At 43.0% G+C, this 25,373-nt stretch overlaps 2 protein-coding genes across 2 annotated transcripts; both read left to right on the forward strand.

The window, feature by feature from the left end:
* Positions 1 to 186: 186 nt before the first annotated feature.
* Positions 187 to 9,032, forward strand: taf15 (TAF15 RNA polymerase II, TATA box binding protein (TBP)-associated factor). Its single transcript, XM_079271883.1, has 16 exons — positions 187 to 321; positions 1,090 to 1,114; positions 1,274 to 1,307; positions 1,402 to 1,519; positions 1,751 to 1,808; positions 2,217 to 2,413; positions 2,497 to 2,671; positions 4,723 to 4,757; positions 5,293 to 5,325; positions 5,447 to 5,556; positions 5,833 to 5,962; positions 6,058 to 6,174; positions 6,321 to 6,393; positions 6,509 to 6,606; positions 6,836 to 6,983; positions 8,570 to 9,032. The coding sequence occupies exons 1-16, from the start codon at positions 312 to 314 to the stop codon at positions 8,607 to 8,609; spliced, it is 1,401 nt and encodes a 466-aa protein (XP_079128009.1). The 5' UTR covers positions 187 to 311; the 3' UTR covers positions 8,610 to 9,032.
* A 279-nt stretch (positions 9,033 to 9,311) lies between these two features.
* mmp28 (matrix metallopeptidase 28) lies at positions 9,312 to 23,168 on the forward strand. The gene is made up of 8 exons (XM_079272689.1): positions 9,312 to 9,486; positions 11,137 to 11,213; positions 11,713 to 11,912; positions 17,519 to 17,740; positions 18,066 to 18,311; positions 21,158 to 21,307; positions 22,054 to 22,221; positions 22,758 to 23,168. The coding sequence occupies exons 1-8, from the start codon at positions 9,361 to 9,363 to the stop codon at positions 23,150 to 23,152; spliced, it is 1,584 nt and encodes a 527-aa protein (XP_079128815.1). The 5' UTR covers positions 9,312 to 9,360; the 3' UTR covers positions 23,153 to 23,168.
* Positions 23,169 to 25,373: the final 2,205 nt, after the last annotated feature.

Genomic DNA, 25,373 nt, shown 5'->3' on the forward strand with positions numbered 1-25,373 from the left:
ATACCATCAAACATGAACATTAATTCGGTCTGTTTAATCTTTTTTAAACTAATAACAGAGCACGCAAACTGCAGTTCTAGGCCATGGTGTATTGTATTGTAGCCTTTCAACAGTAGGCGGCGGTGTTATTATTTATCTTTGAATACGAGCAGTCTGTCCAAACAGGGAGAAGAAGAAGCTGCATAAGGGGGAAGTGTCGCAGTGTACAGCACAATTCTGTGGCGCTGCGTAGATGTCAACCAGGGTTTTTAGCAACTAGTCAGAATAAACAGATTCCATTGTATTTTTAACTACATATACAACGTCACAGAATGGCCACTGGTAAGTCAACATGTACTTTAATGCTTTTTTTTCGTAGCTAGATAATGTAAAGTAAGTCAAATAGCATTGGAGCTAAATTATTGGACGACCGCGAGGCCAGAAAAATGGGCTCCGTCTATCTCCTGGAAAATGGCTCATCTTTCAATAGGAGAACAAAAATAACTTTACGGGGTGTTTGAGTAAACTTTCCCCCGTTTTCTCAGTACGGTGTTTGATTTGTAATCACACTTTACTAATGTACCCATGACTGTGCCTTGAGGTCAGTAATATTATAAGGCAACACCACTTCCTGAGCAGGGCCTTGTCGGGGCTAGCTAGCTTGAGCTAGCTGTTAGCTCTGTATCTGCTAGCGAGCGTCACGTGAGTGTGTCTTTGTTTATCCCGACGCTATTGTTTCACTGCTAAACGAGAAGCATTAAGGGCACTTGGGTGAATGTACTTCTCTTATAAAGTTCACAATGTCTCATCTAACCGCTTGTTTTAAATCAGACTGGGCCGAGCATTGAACTACATTTACAACTCCATGGTTGTTTGTCTCGCTTCAAGTGTTAGCCCAAGCCTGTACCACATTGACCGCCATTTTTTCCCCTTGGATTGGCGTGGTGACAGGCCTGTTGGTAACATAACCGCCCTATTTACTTCCAAGCTCACGTTAGTAGTGCTACATAGCGTTTGTCACTTTGCTATTACTTTTTATATTTTTCTAAAACAATAAGTCCTCCGGTGACGCTTTAATAACGTTATACCATTGTTTTATTTCCCTTTCAGATTCAGGCTACGGTGGCTCACAAAGGTACGTTGAGCTAATGTAAAACCAGCATTACATTTTCTATGTAGAAACAAATGACTGAACTCATTAGTATTCAAAGCCTAACTCATGAAAACGAAAGGCTCCTGAGTTTTTGAATGCACCTAAAACCAGAAGTTAACGTCTTTTATCATCCGTTTGTAGCTACGGGTCATATGCCGGTCAGCAGAGTGGACAGGTGAGACCCTTTTTACTATCAGACTGTTTGCTGCAAGAGTTATAAATCGGTTTTAACGTGCTGATTATAACCCATCGAACTTTCTGTTGTGCAGGGTTATGGACAAGGAAATGGCAGTGGCTCTTATGGGGGACAGAGTTACAGTGGTTATGGACAGCCACCAGCACCACCACCACCACCACCAGCAGCAGCAGCAGCAGCAGCAACACAAGGTATAGTATGCGGCGTATTCAGTAGAAGAAATTCATTTACAGAAATGACTGGTACATTGCACTGATGACTGTCTAAATGGTTAAATTCTCTGAACTTAGTTTTCATTAGAATTAGACTAACCTAGCTGTGAGATCATTGCCTCCAAAACAAAGTGTTTTTCTTGGAGAAATTAAACAATACATTTTGATGTAATTTTGTGAATTGCAATTGTGTGAATTTTCTTTCGACAGAGGGTTATAGCCAGTCTGCGCCACAAAGCTATGAGAATTACGGACAGGCATCATCTGGGTAAGACACTACTATCGCATTTTTCAGAGGCCTCTTTAAGTTTTATCAGTTCTGTCATTTGTGACGCAAGAGTCTCGCTGTCTTTGCCTCTAAATGACTTGGTTAGCTAAGATGTAAAATATTCTAAAAATGACACCGTAGTACAGCCGGTGCGTCATTTAACTATTTAATATGAAACTATACAGTATAATGTTACACATTTGAAGCTGAAATGCCAGCCTATTAAACCAGTATATACACTTTTGCAATTAAGTTTAACTTTATTAACGATTTTTATAATGCTCTGTTTCACTTTCAATTTACAACTGCTTGTCTTAGCCACTTGATGAAACATCTCATTGATGGATTCAAATATTTGGCATCTCTGTGGTGCTAATTGTAATGTTTTTTGCTAAAAACCCTTTCAAGGTATGGAGACAAGTCGTCTTCTTCTCAGGGGCAGCAAGGTTCCTATGCTAGCCAGGGTCAAGGAGGCGACAGCTACGGACAGCAGAGCTCGTATGGTGGCCAGGGGCCACGGGGTGGTAGCGGCGGTGGTGCTGGTAGCGGCGGTGGTGCTAGTAGCGGCGATGGCGGCGGTGCCAGCTATGGAAGATGGAGTGAAGGTGAAGATAAAATGCATTTGAATAAATATAGCCCACACTCTGTCTGGTTGGATAATCACTCAATGAATCTTTCTGTACACCAGGTGAGGAAGGTGGTCAGGGTGGGCGGTTTGGACGTGACCAAGGGGATCGTTCCGAAGGAGGCGGAGGCTTCAGAGGCCGAGGCCGTGGCGGCTATGACCGCGGTAGCTACGACCGCAGTGGAGGATACGACCGCAGTGGTGGCTACGACCGTGGCGGAGGACCTCCTGGTATGGGGTAAGTTGCATAGTGCCACTGCCCCCAAGGTACCGCTATACACTGTGAAATATGAGACATGACTTTTTGTCACTTAACACATCACTCATCAACTACAAACCATCCCAGTAGACTATTTTCACCACTCATTGGCTTTGTTTCAGATCCCCAAACGATAGCAAATTATTTATATATTTTTTAAACCCGGTTCATCAAAGTTGTCAGTTAACATCACTATAATATTTACCACCCCTCTGCATTGGGCTTTAAGAGCCTGGGTCTTTAGATTTCCTTTTTCAAAACTGGATTCACCTGAAGGTTTTACACAGGCGACGTGCTGGTGTTGTGATATGTAATCACACATAAGTGGTGGTTGAGGAATGAGTTGTAATCTACTCGTTGTTATTGGGGTTTACATAAATGAATGGAGGCTGAGCATGTCGGCCCAAATAGTGTTGCAACGGTCAATTTTCAAGGAAAGTTGAGATTGGCATTTAGAAATTTTGATCAGTAATTCAGCAGCACAGTCTTCCACCACACGTACAGATAATTGGCCAGCATCTCATTAAATGGGGATTAAACCTGTGCTGTCTGGGCCAAAGGGCGCTATATATATATATATATATATATATATATATTGTTTCAGTTAACCAGCAGGTGGTAGCCTCATGAAGCCTTCTGCTAGTTTCTTCTAGCTAGCCGTTACCGTGTGGGCTGTAGCTTGATTGAGCGTTCTACTTGATTAGTTTAAATTACTTTATTTCCATTCGTTCTTTATTGTGAAACATTTGTTTTATGAATTGGTTGTTCACTTATCACACAGACCATCTGTTGGCTTTCACATTGTATGTTTTTGACACATTGTTAGTCTTATTTGACAAACTAATGGATGATGTGTACTTATGATTTGGTAAATTCAGCCTAAACTGAACCCTCATTTCCATTTTGTACCCGTTGATTCCCATGGAAAGTTTCCCAGAATTTTGCAACCCTATGCCCCACAGACCCGGATATACAACCACATCATATTCCAGACATTGTGACAGGTTTTGTCCATGATTTTAAAGAGACGCCATGTGTCATTTTTAGAGGCTGTATAGTATCAAGTGAAATATTTGCTTATTGAAAGAACTTAAAAGCTCTAACCGAAACAGAACAAGCACATTGTCCATTAAGATGTGACGAACTCTCCTGTATATGGAAGAACTTGTTGTCCACACTCGGATGCATACGATGATACTTTCCCCATTTTAGGACCTGCAAAAGTGGCGCTTCTCAGTTTAGAAGAGATGCTGGCCACGGTGCCCATCTGCTCGTGTGTCTGAGGAGGGCACAAATATATACGCTTTATACATTTGTCTTTTTAGGCAGACTTTAGTATTTATTCTACATATTTTTATGTAAAAGGACTTTTTTCTTTTTGTGCCTTCCTGGTTTTTTTTTACTTTTTCAATTGCCAGAAACTTAATTTTGGGGTTTCTTGTGCTCCGAGGACCGGTTGATAGTTTTTGAACAACTGAAACACGCCCGTAGACCCAGAGCCACAGCTTCAGCTGCTTCACATTCAACAGGTTTCATTCAAGTGTTGTATATATGACAATGCAGAACATGTGTGTTGTGTTAACGTGGATCTACATTTTATACTACAGGTGTTCAGAGTGATTGAACTAAAACTTGGACCTCAGTTAAAGGATCTCATAAACTCACTCAGTGGAAGATTGCTTATCAGTTGCTTTTCACACGAATTTGGCTTCTCATGTAAAGAAATAAGATAAAACAGCTGGTTTTCTGGCTCTTATCATCCAATCTGGTCATGTAAAAAGTTCCAAATTTATTGTAAATGGTGATCCAGATGTGTCTTCACTCGTATACCTGGATGTTCAATCAGAGCTGCCTAGTCGTCTGTTAATTGATCTCTAATTGTCTACGACTAACGCATTCCTCGTGTGAGACATTTCCACCATAGTCGCACACCCTGGCAGGAGTGCATACTGATGGGGATGTAGGGGAGCTTTGAGCTCTCAGTTGGGACAAAGGAAAAATCCATCATATCTCCAATTTTTCCTCTGCAGAGGTGGTGACCGTGGTGGCTACAAAAATTACGGTGGTAAGTGACGAGCATCAGAACTGTGTCGGTGGGGGAGGAAAGAACTTGAGTTAGCGAAAGGAAAAGGGGGATTAAAAAAAAAAAAACTCGGTGAATGCCACCATTTTCATGTCCAGATCCCAAAGGGAGTCCACCGCTTCTCTTAAAGACTTCAGATATGGTAAAGAACAAGGAGCCTGAGTAGTAAAATAATGGTATTGTTGCATGAAGACGAGGGCTGATAGTAAACAGACAGAGGTGATTCCAGGACGAAGAAGGAAAACAGTCTAATGCTGGAGACTTTTTGGTTGTTTTCATTTCTGGTGTAAACCCCCCTCCCCCCCCTCCCCGAAAAAAATCCAGAACAATTCTGTTCTTGTTGCACGGTGTTGGTATGTGATGCAACGGTATGAAAACACCCATCAGAGAGCTGTAAACATGGACATTGTTAAATTTTCTTTATCATTACGCATCGATAGGGATGAAGTTAATAGTGATTTGTGTGAAACAGAGCAACAGGTTTAAATTGCGTACTCAAGTGTTCTCTGTTTTACAGGCTCTCGAGACTTCGACTCAAGGGATGAACCAGGTGAGTCTCCCACTTAACACGCTATCAGATGTTTTTGTGCGATGGACAGTGTAGATGTCCAAATATATTTTCTCCAATATAATAAGGGCTGCCGTCTTCTCTCCGTCGATCTCTTCCACAGCTGGTGATCTGGACAACTCTGACAACAACACCATTTTTGTTCAGGGACTGGCAGAAGAGGCCACGGTTCAGGAAATCGGCGACTACTTTAAGCAAATTGGTATCATCAAGGTATGCGTTCATGTTGTCAATTACACAGAAACGTGCATCATGACAGCGGAGGCTTCATTCGACAGCCAATGTCTGTTCTACTACTTTTTTAATTTCTCTAGTCTGTTGCTTAAATGTGACATTTGTTTATTAATGCAAATCAACGACGCAAGTTGTCGCGTCATTATGAAAATTCGGTACTTGATAGTTAACTCTTAATCGGTGACATTAGGATTTAGTTACGGCATCGAGCCTCAACGGGTGTCACAGAATCCTGTGTTCATTTTGTGGTTTTAGGTGAACAAGAAAACTGGCCTGCTGATGATCAACATCTACACTGACAAGGGCACCGGTCGGCCAAAGGGAGAATGTACAGTGTCATTTGATGACCCGCCCTCTGCCAAAGCTGCTATTGAGTGGTTTGATGGTAAGACCACAGTCGTGCCTTTTTGAAATGTCTCATCGTTCACTCGTACCGGTCGGTGTCGCTCTAACTGGTGATGTGCTGTCTTCTCATATCAGGCAAGGAGTTCAGTGGCAAACCCATCAAAGTATCATTTGCCACCCGCAGAGCTGAGTTTACACAGAGAGGAGGTGGAATTGGAGGCGGCGGAGGAGGAGGCGGCAGAGGAGGAGGAGGTGGACGTGGAGGCGGAGGGGGCGGAGGCGGAGGGGGCGGAGGAGGTGGGCATTGATCGAGCTGATCCAGGGCTCAAATCGTCAAATCTCTAGTTTCAAAATGGAAGTGCTTGTTAGATTTTGACCAATTGTTTTGTTGCTTTCAGGTTTCAGAGGTCGTGGCGGTGGAGGAGGACCAAGCTTTGACATCAAGGGAGGCGACTGGCCCTGTCCCAACAGGTTTGTATGCTTTTTATGTACGTTTTAGGGATATTTATAAAAATCAGAAGAGCTCATTTTGCCCCATTGTGAAGTAGAATTTGTATTTATGAGTCTGTCTGATTTCTGTCCTCAGCTCTTGTGGCAACATGAATTTTGCACGGCGGCAAGAGTGTAACAAGTGTGGCACCCCAAAACCAGGAGATGGTGGTGGTGGTGGTGGTGGTGGTGGAGGTGAGAACTATAACAACACATTGTCCCAGCGCTTCTCTACTATCTGCTCATATCATTGAAAACGTGCAGGATTTAATATAATAAAACTATAATAAAACTAAATTACTTGTAAGTTATATTTTATACCAGAAAAGCTGCTTTGCTTATTCACATGTTTAACATATCACCAGCATGTCTGTCCAGTGCTTTGTTTTACCCTCTAATATCGTCCCCGTGTTATTGTTTGCAGATCGTGGAGGAAGAGGGGGTTATGGCGGTGACAGAGGTGGAGGCTTCAGAGGTCGTGGAGGGTTCCGTGGGGGAGACCGTGGGGGAGACCGTGGAGGCTACGGGGGAGGAGGTGGTGGATTCGGAGGAGGTTATAAAATGGGAGGAAGGTTCGTGAAATCCTTTGTTTTATTTTTTTGTGTTTACATGCAAGTTGTCCTTTGGCAACATCTGTGGGTCTTTATTAATGTAGTTTGATTATACGACCACAGAGGGGCGCATTCTGCCTGAGTTGAACAAATACTGAATCTGGTCTTTGGTTACAGATGTGCTTTTTCCCAATTTCATACTACATAAATACATTCATAGTAAACTGGATACTCGTAGGAATATTTTCCTATTGTAACTTTCAATGTTCTGTGTCAATCAACAACACACTAAAATCTGCTTTACATTTATTGTTCAGCGTGACCAAATTGAATATACCGTACTTTCCGGACTATAGAGCGCACAGGTATATAGGCCGTGCCAGCTGATTTTTAAAAGAAAAAAGAATTTGTACACAGATAAGCCGCACTGGTCTATAAGCCGCAGGTGTCCCCATTGAACAGCAAGATGCTTTTAACAGTACTAAAGTAGTCTTCTATGAACATCATAACATGTCGCTAGCTTCTAAGCTAATTTTAACATTATGGCCAATGGGGAAATGCTAACCGCGATTAGCATTAGTGAATATATAATATATCTTTGTACATCTTTTCATGCAGACATACTTGCATTACAGACTAAGGTCTCTCACGGCTACCAAACGAAAAGCAATGAGGCAATAACTGTTGTTGCTCATAGCTCTGAATAGCTGTTGTGCTAGCAGCAACTGGCCAAGCCAGTTAGCCGTAAATGCTATTCAGAGCTATGAGCAACGTAGACACGCTGCATGAGAAGAGCAGCTTTTTCTCAAGTCTGCCAGTGGATCCTAACAGCGTGGAACAGTGTGAAAGAATCCACCATCACCAACGGGTTCCGAAAGGCTGGACTACTATGAGATGAAGAGGACAACGCAAGCTCAAGGGCGGATTTGCCCCGGTTCATGATGTGGTGTGTTCAAGGACCCAAATGCAGACTCGTTTTTCCAATATTTTTTTTTCTTCTTTTTTTTTTTAAACAGTTCTACAAAACTTGTTCTACAAAACATTTATTTCTCTCACTCAAAAACACGCACACAAAAAAACTCTAACAAGATTACAAAAAAAAACCTGGAAAAAAGGAGTCTGCATTTGGGTCCTTGAACACGCCACATCATGAAGCGTGGGGTAAAAAGTAGTGGCTTATAGTCCGAAAAGTACAGTACTACATTTTTTCACTTATACCAAATTTGCAGGATTCGTCTTGGCACCAAGGCTGTTAAATAAAAGAGGCATTCTGACTCCCTGCTTATTAGGAAGCCAAGTTGTAAAAGTGTCTGGTATCTAACTATTCATGCTACACCCTTCACTTCCTGTGTTTGTGTCCTTTGAGGGTCTTTCATTGTAAATTGATATTGCTGCCCACTGAAGGTGAAGTGCTGCGTTAATCGAGGGTTGTGAGAGGAAGGACAGTTTGCTGTTTGACTGCAAATGATGTTCTCCATTACAGATTTAAAAGGCAAAGGCTCATCTTTGCTTAGATGACGACTGCTAATTCAATGACAAAAGGGGGATGTTGGTCTTTTTTAAAAACATTCAGCTTGTAACTGACACATTTGTCTTTTCCCCTACAGAGGTGACCGTAGAGACGACAGAAGAGAACGGCCATACTAGGTGTTGAGCAGACGGAAACCATCCCAGCCCCCGAGTTCGCCATGGAGGGAGGGTTTTGTTTGGGGGAAACTGGGGGGGAAGGACCGGCAATCAGACAGTCGGATTTGTGCTTTCTGTAGCCAGTGCATCCCAACTATTAACTGCTCATGTGAGCGAAGAGGAGCGGATGTGTTGAGCTACTGTATAGGGACTTTGAGGCTGATTGGCATGTGGTCAAATGTTTTTTTTTGTTTTTGTTTTGCCCTCCGCTTTTTGTTTTATTTCTTTGTACATCTTTTTAATTTCCTCTCAGATTCTAGTTGCAGATGTTATTGTGAGGGAGACTTCGTATCTTTTTTGTTTTTGTATGAACGGATTACATGTTTTACTTGGGTTCTTTTTGTTTGTTTTTTCCCATAATGATATTAAAAGACTGATCTTTTCTCTGTGCTTTGTGTGAGTTTATTCCCATAATTTGCACTATGAATTGCTATTTCAGACATTAACAAACCGAATCTTTAAAGTGCTGGAGGAGAAGCTGGTGTTTCTGCTGCTGTGCAAGTGGACAGAGAGGGGCGGTGCTGGCCCTCCTGTAACACTGCGGGGCTTGAATAGGCTCCGTCACTCCTCGCGGTGATGGAGATGTCAGGCGAGCAGCAGCATGCTCTGTTAGTCACTGACAGCGAGGATATCTAACAATGGGGGGGGAAAAAGTGTTTGCCTCGCCACCGAAATGCGTGAAGCGGTGCGTTGATAGTGTGGTTGTCCCGCAATGAGCCGCCGACCTCCGGATCGGAGTGGAGCTGGACGGGACATGAGGGCAGCCTGGATCCTGACTGTGACCTCCCTCCTCACCGCTCAGGCTGCCGGAGGAGCCCCGCTGGTCTCGGACCCGGAGGTACGCCTGTCTTTAGATCTAATGGTGTTTGGTAGAAAGGTGATATATCGCGGTTTCGTTACTTTTTGGCGATCCGCGTATATAAAAAAACTGCTTATAGAAATGTGTGACCTGCATTCATCCTAATGTGTTTTCGTTATTTTACCTGTTTAAACAGCTCGAATACAGAACGTTGTTCTATAGCCTTTCTACTAGTTTTATGAAAATTGCCTATGAACGTGGTTTTGAACTGTCTGGGTTTGAGACAGAGTATATTTTCATGTGCTTAGCCTATAATTGTAGACTGCTGTGTCTTTACCTTTTAAGCCTATTTCGACTTGTGCGAGTTAATCCCTGTGCGGTCTGATTAACCCCAAACATAAGCCAGGTCTAGGATAGACTACATTTCGTTGATTTAAATTACTTCTGACAAAAGGAACTAATATTGTTTATGTGCACAGCACATATAATATAAACCGTGATGCTAACTAATGCTTTATGCTCATTTTGTAACGATGTGCAAACTCAGTTTGTGACCATGGGAACAGTTTAATCATTTTCTAGATATTTCTTACAGCATGTTGGTCGACCCTAAATGAAAATTAACCAAATTATTATGAATATTATATAAATGTAAAGGGTTAAGCTCTAGGATATGGATATTAAAAATGACATGGCCATTTAGCATAAAACTACATTGGATTAATTGTACTTTTCTTTTGTGAATCTACTTAAGTTAAATATACTGTCTTGAGAACTACATGTTTACTTCATTGTCTACAATAAAAGTTAATGTGCCGCATATGGTGACACAAAAAGAAGACCAAGCCCAGTGCAACAGTTTGTGTCTGAGGGTGCTGTGGGATTTTACCTTTTAATTGGCATAGTGTGGTTTGAACTGCAGTGGTTTAATTTGCCAGCTGTCTTCGTTGGCCATCCTTACGCTGTATAGGAGCGTATAACGTGACAGGCGGTTACATGTGTTTCCCAAACCTTGCTCTCGCTCTAACATAAAAAGCCTTCTGGCATGTTTCAGTATCTCTAATGGGACAAAGGGACATTTTTGCACTTTCCTGTTTCCTGGAGTACATCTGTCTTCTCAATTTTAATTTCTATCCCACCGTCACCACATCTGTAATCATAGCTGTGCCTGCTGTTGTCTGAACATGAAGCCGGCTACATCCACATGAGAGATCGTAATATTAAACTAACGAGGCTAATCTCAACCGCAAAGCAACAACATCTTTTGTCATGCACCCAGTCGGTTCATTTTTCACACTATATATTTTATAGGCGCTGAAGTATTCTCGGCTTGCATGTTTGCATGGAATACTTGAGAAATAACTATGAATTTTCTGGGACACCTCAGGGGTTTCTCTCTTATGGGTGGTCCAGATCTATACATCCGCCTTGACAACCTACAGCAGCTATGAATGGACAATTATCTTTACACTTTTATGATTTGTTCCTTTCCCTCCTGGGGAGGTTTGCTTCTCTGGGGATTTACCAGCGTGTGTTCTTATGAGAGGCAAAGTGCTACTGTGAAATAATCACGTTTTTATTTACAGAGGGGGTCTTGGGTGCAAAATAATAATCGGAACGTTTTTTTTTTTGTGTTTAGTTGGAGCAGTTCTAAAGTAGTGTTAACACGTTTTACATCAACTGTTGCAGGTTTTTCTGGAAAAGTACGGCTACCTCCATCAGGACAACCACATCCACAATGCAGTAGAGATGCAGTCAGCTATCTGGTAGGTGGTACAATTGACGTGATAGGATTTCAGAACAAAGTGATGCATATTGTTCCTCTCCATTTTGCTGACCACAGTTAGCTGGTGCTCAGTGTGTTCATCGCTCGGCGTGGGAAGAGCCCCGGAGCTGAACGCCAGTGCAGGGCAGTAAAACACACCCTCACCTCTCCTGAACCCTCTCTGAACCACCCAGGAATGCCAAGAACCTCGCCCTCTGGCCAAAATACTGACACTACAATAATGAAAACTGATTGAAAAGATGTTGGGTAGTAAACTGTGTGTGGTTGACAAACATGTAAAGTGTCATCTTTTGATTGAGACACTTGAAAAATGGTTCATGAACTTCCTGAACTATTGTTCCTGTATTTAAAAAAAAATCTGACTTCATGACCCAAAGCATTCAGATTGCATAACTTTATTCAGAATCTTTATGAACAATGTGTTAAACTTTTCTAAACTTGCCTGAAGAGAATCATGCAAACCTTTCCCCTCTCCGCAGTGAGTTCCAGTGGCTTTCCCGGCTTCCTGTCACAGGCGAGCTTGACAGCGTCACCCTGAGGCAGATGGCAGAGCCCCGCTGTGGGGTGTCTGATGAGGGCAGCCAGCAGCTCTGGACTCGGAGAGTAAATGCCATCTTCACCGGAAAGGGCGCCGCTCTCAGGCGACCACGGCGCCGCGGGAAGCGCTCTGATACACAAGGTATCGTGTGAAACGTGTACACGTGTGAGACACCAGGTTCGTTTTTGAGTATCACGAGAGAGCATAGCAGCTCATCTTCACTATTCAAGCTTGTTAAGGATGTCCACCAGTTGTTCAACTTGTGCTTTGGTGTTAGTATTCCCAAACAAAGACCACTTACGTTCTGAGGAAGATGCCATTGGTGGGATCTGGAGGATAGTTGAATGCAGTGCATGGTTACAATTCAATTAAAAGGGCATCTTTAAATCAAAACATGCCGTTAGACCCGGTATGTGTATTTTCACAGTTAAAGCACACAATTTTGTATTCAAATTGTGCAAGATTGTGGAAAATGTTTGTCTTTTTGCATCCCTGTTGTCCTGCATGTGTAGGTTTGTGTGTCCTGTTGAGGAGTGGTCTTGAAGACAGTTAACCGGGAGGGTCTGCCCCAATAAAGTAAAGCACTAAATAGAGCTGAGGGGTGTACCGGTAATTGAAGCTGGCGGAGTGTCTGACGTTGCACGCGTCAGCCTGGACGGCTCCTGCATTTACCTGCAATTACACAAGTCAAAGTGTCTTGTACGTCATCTTCGCTGGGTGAAAATCTTTAGTTCAAAAGTTGCGTGCTCCACTGTGGTTTTTGAGAAACTTTGAGAATCCCTTGAGTCCAAAAGACCACTCAACCCACTGGATAGTTTTTCTTACTTTGCAAAATGATTTGGGATTCCGTCGAACAACAGCAATGTGTCCTGCAGCTCCAGTTTGTTTAAGAAAAATCCTCAATTATTCCAAGTTGTGCCACTAAAAATACTACAGTTTTGGACCAGTGTCGTCTCTGTGTAGTTTGATAGTTCCTCTAAATTCCTTTCAATAATTAGTGAGGCTCTTATTAGAGATTCTGCAAATGTTCTTCTAAACACAGCAATAAAAGCATTCACTGGTGTGCAATTTAAACTGGCTTTAAGTAGTTCAGAGTGCAGCTGGCCACTGCCAGATTTCTTGCAGACTCCGCGAGGTAATTGAGGTCCCCTCCTAGCTTAGGGTGCTTTACAGAAATCTATTACAATTACTAACAGGTATAGTTTCTCCCTTGTTTTATAAACATGTGGGAGACATTGAGTGGAGCTGGGGCAAAATATTTAAACTAAAATGGCTTTTTGTACCTTATAGATGGGGCATTTATTTCGCCTTCACATGCATGGGGATCAGTTGGGGTTGTTGAAGCCATACGGCTCAGGGTATCTGTGGATTTGGGGACGTTAGCTGGATGTAGTAAAAAAGTGAACAGTTATTATTTGGTGTACGCTGCATTTTTATACTGTTATAAACTTAAAGGCTCCATTTAACACGATACATATGTGTCTTTAATGACTTACGTTTACATTTCTCACTGTCTCTCTGGTGCTGTCATTCCTCACAGTCATTTGAGAGTGTGCAGCAGCAGCAGCAGTCCTTGGTGACAACCCCAGGAGTCTGAGGTTTTCTTCTCCCTCTGTCTCTACTTGTGCCTCCGGCCTTATGATGTGTGAAGCCTCTGCATTCCTTCCTGTCACTGACGAGGTTGGCTAATGTTCGGGGAATGCAGCGGTGGCTGATGCTTGCTGCTGCCTCTTCATGTCGGTACCTGACACGTTCCTTCTGGTAAACACATCCACAACTGAGTGGCTGGAATTATGTTGTTTGCCCGGCTGGCTGACTATTTAAATGACCCGAAATCTTCCTGGCTGAATGAGTAAATATCTTGCTGGCTGAATGTCTTGGATGGATCACAACCTGTTCTTGATTAGGAAAACAACTCTGTCATTATTTTAGACTCAGACATGACTCATATGACATGTGGCAGTATTATTATTATTATATCAGATCTGACGTCCACTGATCTAGTTTCATGCAATGACTTCATTGTGACTATAGTAAGGCTGTGTAACCACCGCCCTGTACTCAAACAATAGTTTGCGTTGTGACACAGTTGCAGCAGATGTGTTTCTGCACGTGGATTTGAAGAAATCTTACTGAAGAGTTTAATGTTTGGATAGAGCGTTGGGTGAAACAGATTCAGACACGTCAGTGAATCCGCTTTTAATTCCTTGTGTACAGCTCTTTCTTGTTGGAATGAATCTTTCTGAGTTCCCGGACGTTTTCCTCTACAGCCATTCATTTGTTGCTGTGTGTGAAATGTTTTGACATTTGGTGAAGACATTTTTTGTCCTCGTCGGGATGAATTGTGATCACTTTGACAAGAACCTCATGCTAATAACTCCTGGAGCTGTTTGACCGTGATAGCTGGCACCGGCTGCTGAACCCAGCCTGCAGAGATGAGTCTGACGGGCAGCTTGTTTATTCACGCTCAGCTGTGATTTGATTTTGTTTTGTGTCTGAGCTCGCTGGAAACGTAAAACAAACCTTGACCTGTGTTGGTATCTGATGGTCGTTCCCACTGATATTTACAGAGCTGACATTCCACCACCCGTGTCCAAGATAAGCACTGGAAGTGTGATAGGTGTGTGTGTGTTTGTTTTACATGTGCGCTTTTGGATCCTGTGCCCTGGCCTGGAAACTCTTAACCAACTGTTAGCCATTTCACAACATCAATTACTGTAATTTTACACTATTTCAGCAGAATGCGCAGATTGGAGCTCAGGGTTTGCTCACGATTGCTTGATTAGTAATTGCTGAAATGCTAAGATGGCGAACCTGTTTGACCCAAGCAGGTTGTCATTGTGGGCATGTTAGTGTGCTGACCTTAGCGTTTAGCTGTGTTAAACAGCCTCCAAGCTTACACCAGTACCAAACAACATATTCCTGCATCTCCGCAAACAATAACTCTGCCTATCAGATGATCTCAGTCACTTCCTAATGTCTGTGATAACCCTGCCTCCCCACACCGCTGCTATAGAGGGCATCATGATGATTGCTTCCATAAGGGAAGTCGGGGAATGTCTCGTGTATCTGACTTCCTGGCTTCTCTGCAGTCCTCGGGGACCTCTTACTCTGCGGCGGTCTGGGATGGAGAGAAGGCGCCTGGGCTGTGCTGAGAATACATTTCTACTACACACATCATGTGGCAGCAAGCCTAATGCATATCGTTCATCCAGTGTTCCAGATATGAACTCGTGGATACAAATCTGACTTTAAAAGGAGCGTGCAGGTTGTCACGGCAGGGAAATTGCTCCTGAGGTTCAATTCTTACCTTCTTGCACCCATTTAAAAAAAAATGCCCCCACGCTGACAACTAGCCGTGGCCAAAGGCATTATGTTTTTGGAATGTCTGCCTGTTTATAGACAACATCCGTCCCATTTTTGTGAAAGCGATATCTCAGGACTGTTTGAGGGAATTTCTTGGTCAAAGGTCAGGGTCACTGCGATATGCTAATTATGACAATTTTGCACAAATGTGCAATAGGATACAATTATGATCTCATGACGTTTTGGACAGATATGGATGTAAATTGCAATTTGACTGGTTGGCGGAGGCAAAGTATTTTCCCTTGAATGAATTCAAATCAATGGAATGATTGTTGTTCACTCCCATACAGCTGTAGTGTTCGCGGGGCTGCTGCTTTCACTTTTATCATCGAACATTTCTGTGACGCGTAAATACCAAAGATCAAGTTTACACCAAGACTTGTGTTGCGTTTACTGCTGGAGCACAACTTCTGTTTACACAAACAGAAACACACATTGATGCCATCGCCGTGTCTTAATGGCTCCAGATATCCAGATATGTTCCTTCCTCCAGGGAGCTGTTGAGGTTCACGGTATGCAGACTCGGAGCATACCTTTTGTTTATCGCTCTCATCGTTCACGTGACTCCCTGCTAATTCAACCCAGCACAAACGGCATCTCAATAACTCAAGGGTCCACATTCTGAAACCTGACTGCCTCCGTGTATTAGTGAGCAGAAGTGTTTGCGGACCTCCCACTTGCATTTGGCCTCCACATTGGGGAAAACATACACCGACTGCATATTTTGACAACTGTAAGGGTGCTTGATTTGTCTTGCCACTCTCTAGTTAAGCTCCAAATGTGAAAGTATGTGTAAGTTTGTAAAGCCCGAGCACACAGGGTGCATTTGATTCCAGCACTCTGTGTCTCACCCTCTCTCAAGCCCTCTTACAAGTACAAGTACGAATACTTTTAAAGGGCAGCACCCTGATTTTGTAAGCGTTATTGCCACTTCACCGTTTACTCAAAACCTTGAGACATTGATAAGAACAATATATAAATACTGAAAAACATCAACTCTGTATATGTACGTTGTTGTAAAATATAATTATTTTATAGAGATATTCAGCCTGCATTTGGGATTTTTTCTGGGTAAAATCCTCTCTTCCAAATATGTTCATTATCTCCAGAGCAATCTCTTGCCACTAAGAAAAGGTTAGAGGACCTGAAGCCCAGAAAATATGAAATGGGTTCGGTATTTTTGCAGATGATTGAGATGATTATTACAGTGGACTGTACTTCATAAAATGCCTCTTATCCTCTTGTTTAAAATGTGTTCACCAACTCTTTCATCACGGCGGTCTCCTCTTGGACTTGGGACAGTCCAGCGTCTCCAGCTGCCTTCCCTCGAAGGTTCATATAATTCATGATCGTTTCCTGTGAGGTGCCTCTTTGTTCGTTTGTTGTGCTGCATTGTTTGCTGTTTTTGTTTGCTTTGTCTTCAGATTGCTACATTCAGTAATCCTACTTATACACAGAGAGATTAGCCTTTTTGTAAATTAAAGAACGGCTGAATTTAACTCCACACTTCCATCTCTCCCGAAACGAATGTGAGATTCTGAAGTTTGCGACACATTACAATCATATCTAAGCTGAGAAACCACAGACGTGTGTTGAAGTGAATTGTTTAGTCAAGAGTGTGCTCAGAGTGCATGTTAGCTTACCCAGCTGTGAGATAATGTGGTTAACATCCTATCATTTTGGATGTAGAGAGACTCTACTTCAAAGCCTCACAGTTGAACATGGGATGTCTGGCATCCAAATGTATAACCCGGATATGCAAGATGTAAATACATATCTACTCCAGCAGGTAATAATAATGTGAATTGTTTGTGAAAGCCACCTTAAATGTCAATAACAAAACCAGTAGAAACACCAGGCATGAATTCAAACAAGCTTGCAAACAAACGGAAAGGAAACAGACGGATTAGTTGGATGAAAACAAATTGCAGTGTGTATTTATTTGTTTGAAGGACTTTGTCAGATGCGATCTCAGTAACAGAAATTTGAAAAGCCGTTGATTCAAGTAAGATGAGGCTCGGAAGGCCGGTGGGCGAGGTGGCAGCTTGCTGAGGCTGCAGGTTTTTACACTTGAATTAGTTCTGTTTGAACTTGTCAGGCTTTGTGTTTGGCCTGTGTTGTATTAACATAACTGTTAAGAAATGCCACATTTCTTGCATGGACCCCTGCCTACAGTTCTGCTTCTGTGAGTGCCAACAAACGAAAAATCTTAACAATTCCCTTCAATTGTTTTGCTCACAGAAACACTTTTTTATTCTTTTGTGATTTGAGCTTACACTGGCTGTAAGTCTGCAGTGAATACGATGGTGAGCTTCATGCCTGCCTGTCTCATATATCTGCTCCTCTCTCTCTCTCTCTCTCTGTGTTTATGTATTGTCCAGCTGAGAAGTGGTACAAACGTCACCTGACCTACCAGATCGTGAATTGGCCTCGCCACCTGTCTCTGGGCTCCGTGCGGCTGGCGGTGCGCGCTGCCTTCCAGCTGTGGAGCAACGTGTCGGGCCTGGTGTTCCAGGAGGCCGCCGAAGGCCCCGCAGACATCCGACTGGCATTTTACGAGGGAGACCACAACGACGGGGCCGGCAATGCCTTCGACGGACCAGGTCAGGGACAACCACGCACTGAGTCAAGTCATCGCGGATCTGATCCATACTTTAAATCAGTGTGTGTGTGTGTGTGATGATTGTTTTGTGGCATGATCTTGTGTATGTAATTTTCCTGAGAGATCCTGATCCCAACTTCCTGAATACGTAAAGAATTGCTGTTTGTGTTTTCACAATGAAAATAAACCAACTAGTCAACAACTGAGCAGTGACCTCCTCAAGCCACCACTCAGCAGTTGAGAATGTATTTATTTCAGTCCAATACTGTACTCTGACACTGTACAACACACTGCCTCTCACTGCTTCTCTCCTTTTTGACTTTCAGGAGGAACTCTGGCGCACGCCTTCCTGCCTCGCAGGGGGGAAGCCCACTTTGACATGGCCGAGAGGTGGACGCTGAACGGACACAAGGGACACAACCTGTTCATGGTGACCGCCCACGAGATCGGCCACACTCTGGGACTGGAGCACTCCCCCGTCCGTCACGCCTTAATGTCGCCGTACTACAGGAAGCTCGGCCGCAGCCTGGTGCTGAGCTGGGACGACATCATCGCAGTGCAGCAGCTGTACGGTGAGATGACACCTCTTTATGGCGCAGATCCTACTTGTGGGTTCATTGTTAGGGGGGCAAACGCTTTAGTGGACAGATGACAAATGCTTCACTGTCTGGCCTCAGGACGGTTGGGTTAAAGATGGTGAGTTGAGGTCGCAGTTTAGAACGGACTGTTATTGCCATACAGAGAACCACTCGCGTGATTTACTGACCTGTTATGGAACCAGACTTGTCTTTTGAGGAATCGCAGGAGTAGAGGCATTTTTACTCTGCTGCCCATTAAAGTGGGAGTCGTGGCACTGATCTGTGAAAAGGCCAGAGAGGCAGCCTGAAGGCCACCAGCTGCAGACGCAGAATGAGAATGAGTAGAACAGCAGCGCTGTTCAGAGTTCCCCGAGTTCATTAAAACCTAGATTTGGCAAAAAATGACCGTACCAATTCTGGATCCAGAAAGCTATCTGCTTCCAGTTTATTTCTTGCTGTTTGTCTTTCTCGTCAAACAAAGCTCCCAACAAAGAATGTGATGACAAGTGAGATTATTTAAAGGTTTCTCTGTAGAACGGAAAGAGCAGATTATTATTTCTTTTTTTCAAACACTGCTTTTAGTTGAGTTTGTCCCGAACAGCACGATGAGTTTGTTCTATCAGTCACAGCTCTGTGGCCTCTCAGCTGCTTGGAAAAGTAGGTTGAGACTGAGGGCAGCAGAGGTGGTGTGATCGTCATAACAACACTCTGACCTGAAACACACACACACACACACACGGTTGTAATAGGTTGCTGCGGTAGCTGCAGAATGTGGAGCTTTACATACATCTGTGTGCATGACTAATGTAATCGTTTCTTACCTTGAGCGTGTTGTTCCTTCTGGCACGTGTAAGGCAGGTTTCCACATGTGCAGAGCTCTTCTATTACTCGTGCGCTCTCTGCAGCAAAGAGGCCGACTTCGCCGCAGCAGTTGCACGAGAACGTTGTCTTTAAAGTATCTTCTGCCACTGCTTGACCTCCTCTGTGATGGTGTGCGACGCTGAATGTTCAAGATGCAAATAGTAAGCATCAAGTGCTTACCCTGCTTTGACTCTGAAATAGAACAGCTGCAAAGGGCCAGTGAACACACCGAATGCTGCAGGAATGTTTGCATTGCTGCAGGACAGTCCCACAATCATTTGGATAATTTAACTCTGAACTGATCAACAGAAGCCTGCAGGCAGCCCGGGTCCAGATTCCTCTTTCTGCGTTTAATAACTGAGGATATTTCCCATCTGCTTTGCCTCTGGTGATATTCTGGCCTCAGCTTCCTAACATGGTATTTGCCAGCCTCTATTCCTCAGGGCCTCCCTTATTCACTCTGGATTAAAACAACGGCAACTCACCACTCTGCTGCCTCAGGCACACATTTCCATTTTCAGCTCAGTTACACTCAATAACTGTTGCACTTAATGCCACTATTTTTAAATTGATGTGACCATATACTACCATGGAATTAATAGCCACTAATGAACGGTAGTTGGAACAGGTGATTAGTTTTTGGGGGCTCTTTGAGCTCTACGTGTTTTGCTTTTACACTGAAAGCTCTTTAAAGAAAGAATCATTGGCAGCTTACTCTGATAACCTTTTTTTTTTAGATGCTTGTCATCCAGGATCCTTCTGCTCAGTCGAGCAAAATGCAACATGCTTCAGACATGTTTGCTTATCGTCCTGATTTCCAGCCTGTGGCAGTCATTTCTGCAGACTGCAGCTGCTCCCACGTAAAAGTCAAGGAACTCCAGATACACAGGAAACTAAAACTGACAGGTCTGTAGGCCTCATTAAAAACGTTACATCTGCCTAACGATATGAGCTGTAGGCAATGTGAGTGTGTGTGAGTGAGAGAGAGAGAGAATCATTCCTGGTGTTGGCATTGTGATCTGATAATAAGCAGAAGTGAGGCATTCTGAATATGCTCCTCTGGCTGCTCTTTGGCAAGATGCATGAAACCCTCGACGCATCTTATATTGTAGAAGTCTGTCCTGTAAGATAATGTGTGTATGGTATGCATGATGAACAGCAGTGGTTTTACAATCATTAATTATTACTAAGCAGCATATTCTGAATTATTCTCGCACCACTGATGAATGTAAACAGCATAAGGAGGGAGGTGAGGTCAGACAACCAGCCCTTATCTTACTACACTGCTCACACACACACACACACACACACACACACACACACACACACACACACACACACGCACACGCACACACACACACTGCTACATGTGTTATCCACTCTGGTGTGTGTACGTCTATTTTTCCTGCCTGTTCTTGGGTGTGCTGATTTTATCCACCTCCTACACAAATGTTTGTTCAACTCCTTGCAAACAAAATGACTGTAATCATGTCTGAGCACCATCGTTTACTCTTATGCTTTGGCATGTTGTTCTTTTTCCTTTTGTCCCGTTTGAGTCTTTCTTTCTTCTTTTCATCTCATGTGCCAGAAATCTGCACTATTAGGGTTGTACAGTTAAAAAAAAGTAATTTGTGCTAACGCAGTACTGTTAAGGTTCCAGTGTGCGCTCTATCTCCAGTCCATTGTTTATTTCCTGTGCAGTACAATGTCATCCATCAGTGTACATTGTTCCTATGCTGTCTAATTTAGGAAATACTTAAATTGCTGTTGACATGCTTGAGAAATTAGACTGTCTGTCCTCACAGATTTGTTTGGTCACTGCAGGTTTTAAATAACAAACTATGCGTGGGAAATGTAAGCACAGGTGGACGGACAACAACCCTCCTCAAAGGGATTATGCCATTACGTGGATTCTTATTACATGGCCTTGTCTGAAGGCTTTTAGGTTCACTGTGTTGTTGCTTTGTTTGTTCCCTCAGGTAAGCCGTCAGGTGACCGCCCTGTGAGGCTGCCAGGCCAGGTTTTGCACGCCGCTCTGCAGGAGTGGGAGTTCACAGAGCTTCACAGCGGGCATGAGACCACAGGGCAGCCGCTCTACTGCCAGGGTGTCTTTGATGCCATCACCATGGGTGAGGTCAGAGAGAAATAGAAATTGAATGTAACATTCAGCCAGATCCTTCCTGACTGTGGCTATTGGTGGATCTTCAAAAAGCTGAAAACAGAAGAGAATCCTGTTATCCTATTTGTCTTTCTACACCTTGTCTTTCATCAATGTTCACTTGCCAGATTTTTATCCGAAACTTTCAACCACATCTCTGTCTTTATATGCTGCGATACGTGACACGAGACCCGTACAATACATTGTAAGACCTCATCGGCACTTTGAGTTCTAACCGTTTATATCAGCGACGCAGTTTATATTCTATATATGCTGTACATTGAATGTAAGATATCACAACTAAACAGTCTTAGTTTGTGATAACTCCTTGGATCACTGTGTCGATGCAACATAATTCAGATAGACGGGGTGGGGACAAAAAACAAGGGAATGAAGTGCGTGAGGCAAGGTTCATTATGAAGAGTCACATCAGGAACACATGGCATACAAAGTCGTATTGTATAAAGTGTCATGTAAGAATTAATAATATAGTGTGCCATAAAAGATCATACAAATGTCATATGTATGCCATAAAATGACAGAACAAAAGCCATAGTTTAGAATGTCATAACAATTATTAAAGTGTCATAAAAAAGCCCTCGTATCATAAAAATGTCAAAGTATAGTATTGCTTGTCATTAAAAGGTCAAGATTGAACTTAATGTGGTACATATATATTTACCCTTCTGCTATTTCTTTCCTGTTTTGTGTCTGCAGACCAGAATGAGACAGTGCTGGTGTTTCGGGGCGGTGTGTACTGGACAGTATCGGCGGGAGGCGGTGTGAGCGGCCCGCTGCCTCTCCGCCATCGCTGGTCTGACCTTCCTCCGGCCATCGAGGCTGCTGCCTTCTCCCCGCTGGACTCCAAGTGGTATTTTTTTAAAGGTACTGCTTCACTCAACTCATCAATGCCATTCTCACACTTCCTTTTAAAGACATTCCCTAAGCTACTGCCTAACTTCACAAGTCTGTTAAAGCTCCCAAAATAGATGCTATGAAAGTGCTATTTAAAGAGTGCGCTGCACTGACGCCACAGCTGTCATCTTAAAGCAGATTCACCTTTGTGTTAAAGGCTAGAACTTGTTTGAAGTTATGGCCAAGTGTGCAAAACAGTTTTATGCAAAATACAGAAGCTAGGACATTTGTGTTACTGTGCTTATTATCTCTTTCATCTCTGTCCATTTTTGTATTTTAATAAAAATCGTAGAATTGTTTTCTTTTAGAGAGCAAGTGGCAAAGTCAGTCTGACCTGTGTCACAGTATGATGTCATGTGAAATGTTGGATGAATTTGTGGAGCCATTACTATCAAATATAATATGATGGTACATTTTGCAGATGATTTTAGCTTTTTTTTTGTTGTTGTTAATGTTGAATCATAGAATTTGTAACTTTGCGTTTTTCCCTTCGCCTCGTGGTGCAGGGAAGCGAATGTGGCGCTACTCAGGCAGTGTGCTGGACCAGGGCTTCCCCAGGAAGAGCAGTGAGTTGGGGCTGCCTCGACACCCTGACTGTGTCTTCTACTACGCTCCTCTGGGTCACATGGTCCTCTTCAAGGGCACCCGTTACTCTGTGCTGAACCTCAAAACCCTGCACCAAGAGCCCTACTACCCGCGCAGGCTGACAGACTGGACGGGTGTGCCACAGGGGACCAATGGGGCGCTGACCCGTCCCGACGGACGCCTCTACCTGTTCAGAGAACAGCGATTCTGGAGATTTGACCCGGTGAAGGTTCGAGTCACCAGAGAGGGCCAGTGGGCCAAGGATCTGAGCTGGACTGGTTGTAGAGACGCTCCTCAGAGCAACAACATTCTTTGACCGGCAGTACTGTAAGCTTCAGATAACGTGCAATTTGTTGATGTACATACTATAATGTAAAGGTGTTGTAGCTTTTTCACCCTAAACCCACATTGAGTTTATATGTTGCAAAGTGAGCATAGCTCAGCAAACTCCATTTAGGGATTCAACTAAAATAGACCCGCTTGGTTTTTTCCATTTTAAAGCACAAATAGTATTTATTCTGCAGAGCAATGGATATCACTGTACATGGAAGTACAATTCTAGCCTCATTAGTAAGGTAAGACAGTGAAAGGACTGTGCACTCTTAAGTAGGCACACCAAACTGGGTTTTAGTTTTGGTTGGAACAATGCTTTTAAAACCATCTTTTTTTTCCTCTTATCATATTTGCACGCTGACAGAGAACCCGAAGGATATGTGTCATCTCTTCTGCAATATCAGAATATTCTATCTAAAATATTATCCACATAATGGTTGATTACTTCGACATGTGGTTGTGACAGAAACCTAAACCGGCATTGAGGACTCTGACAGTGACACTTTTGCTTCATGTTGTGCTTTTCACAGAGCTACATTTTAGCACAATAGCTGCACAAATAAGTAGTTGGATCTAAATATAGAAGTAATTTAAACATTCAAGAATATTATTACCTGCACTGTTTTAAAATAGTACTCACTTTGTACCACTCTCTTGGCAGCTCTGTTTCAACAATTGTACTGTATGTTGTAGAAACGTATGTGACAAGTTAAACCATTTGAAGTCATTTCAGAGTGGAAAGCTGAACTTTGGTTTCTTTACTCCAGAGGATTTCTCTTTATCCAGACTACACAGCTGTCCTCCTGCATAGCTTCAGATCCACTTTAACAGGCGCATCATCTTGTCCAACCTCTGTTGCAGTCCTCAGTTTGATATGTTTTTAACTGCACAGTGATTATTATACATGGAGGAAGAGCGAGCAATTATTTTGACTGCTGCACTGTGATGAGTAACAGGAGCTGTGTATGTGATAAACAGTCAAGAGTTGATAAAACTCATACAACTTGAGCAACGACGTTCTTTGACCAGCAGAGGGCGCTGTAAGCTTTAGATCATGTGTAATGTGATGACGTGCTGCTATAACGTTTTCACCCTAAAGCACATGTATGAATACTTCAGAGCAATGAATATTACTGTCCATGGATGTACAGTTACAGCCGTATTAATACAGGTATGATGGACCACGCTCTCTTCTTTGTTGGAACAAAGCCTCTGAAATCAAAAGATAAGCGTCATCTCCTCTGCAGTATCACTAACTGTGTAAGTGTAACACATTGTAGAAATGACGAGTTACTTACTTAAGCCAGTGGTTCTGTGGCCCAAATCTTTATCACTGAAATTCAAACAAATATCAAATTCTATGTAGTCTGTGACTGAAGGTCAACAATAGTTTGACAAAACTGTGGTTATAAATTGGTGACATCATCATTCACTTCTGACCTTTTCATCCGATCATTGTATTCACTTTGCGTTGGATTTTTCCATGACTGCAGGCGGAGCAGCTGTTCAGACTAATGCAGATCATTGATTACTCAGCTCACAGTAGAGCATACTAATCCTGCGGGTAATTCATGTTGACACCGGCATCACATTGGTATTGAAACATGTCAGAACACAAAGCAAAGCCGTCACAATCTGACCACAACAAAAAGAGGGTTTAGTCATTTATCTTTTAACACTAAGCCTTCAACATTTTACACAGTTGATGCTTCCTGACTGAGCATGCGTGCCTTTCTTTTTGCCAGTTACTCTCATTTACAGTAAACCCTTAAAAACACGAACAGCTAGCTGCCCTGCACACCTGCAGCGTCCTGTTGACCAATGCACAGCTCAACAGGAGCAGCGCATAACCTTAAAATCTTATGCATTTGATTTGGCTATAATGCACCAGTGAATGCCAGATTCAGGTTCATCTGTGAGTGGGTTCAATTTAGAAGGTCCGTGGCCACAATTAAAAGATGTCTAGATGATGTCAAGTAATGTGTGTAGAAGAGACTCACAAAGTCATTAAATGTTTCCTGAAACATTCCTCTCCTCACAATAACACATCTTTTGTCAGACCGGTCTCTAAGCAGCTATGATCACAACAATGATCATGTGCACTGTGCAAAAATGTTGTGTGTTTGACGGCCATCTGTTGTAACCAGTTCAACACACGGTTAAGTTTGAACTTAAATGTATCCGTCTGCTGCTCCCTCAGCTTA

This window comes from Melanostigma gelatinosum (genome assembly GCF_949748355.1).
Source record: "Melanostigma gelatinosum genome assembly, chromosome: 7".
Classification (NCBI taxonomy): Eukaryota; Metazoa; Chordata; class Actinopteri; order Perciformes; family Zoarcidae; genus Melanostigma; species Melanostigma gelatinosum.

Coding starts and splice junctions, on each gene's coding strand:
- taf15 (XM_079271883.1), top strand. Junction 1,809..2,216: donor TACGGACAGGCATCATCTGG/GTAAGACACTAC, acceptor AACCCTTTCAAG/GTATGGAGACAAGTCGTCTT. Junction 2,672..4,722: donor GGAGGACCTCCTGGTATGGG/GTAAGTTGCATA, acceptor TTTCCTCTGCAG/AGGTGGTGACCGTGGTGGCT.
- mmp28 (XM_079272689.1), top strand. CDS start 9,361: ATGAGCCGCCGACCTCCGGATCGGAGTGGAGCTGGACGGGACATGAGG. Junction 17,741..18,065: donor CAATGCCTTCGACGGACCAG/GTCAGGGACAAC, acceptor TTTGACTTTCAG/GAGGAACTCTGGCGCACGCC. Junction 21,308..22,053: donor CTTTGATGCCATCACCATGG/GTGAGGTCAGAG, acceptor TTGTGTCTGCAG/ACCAGAATGAGACAGTGCTG.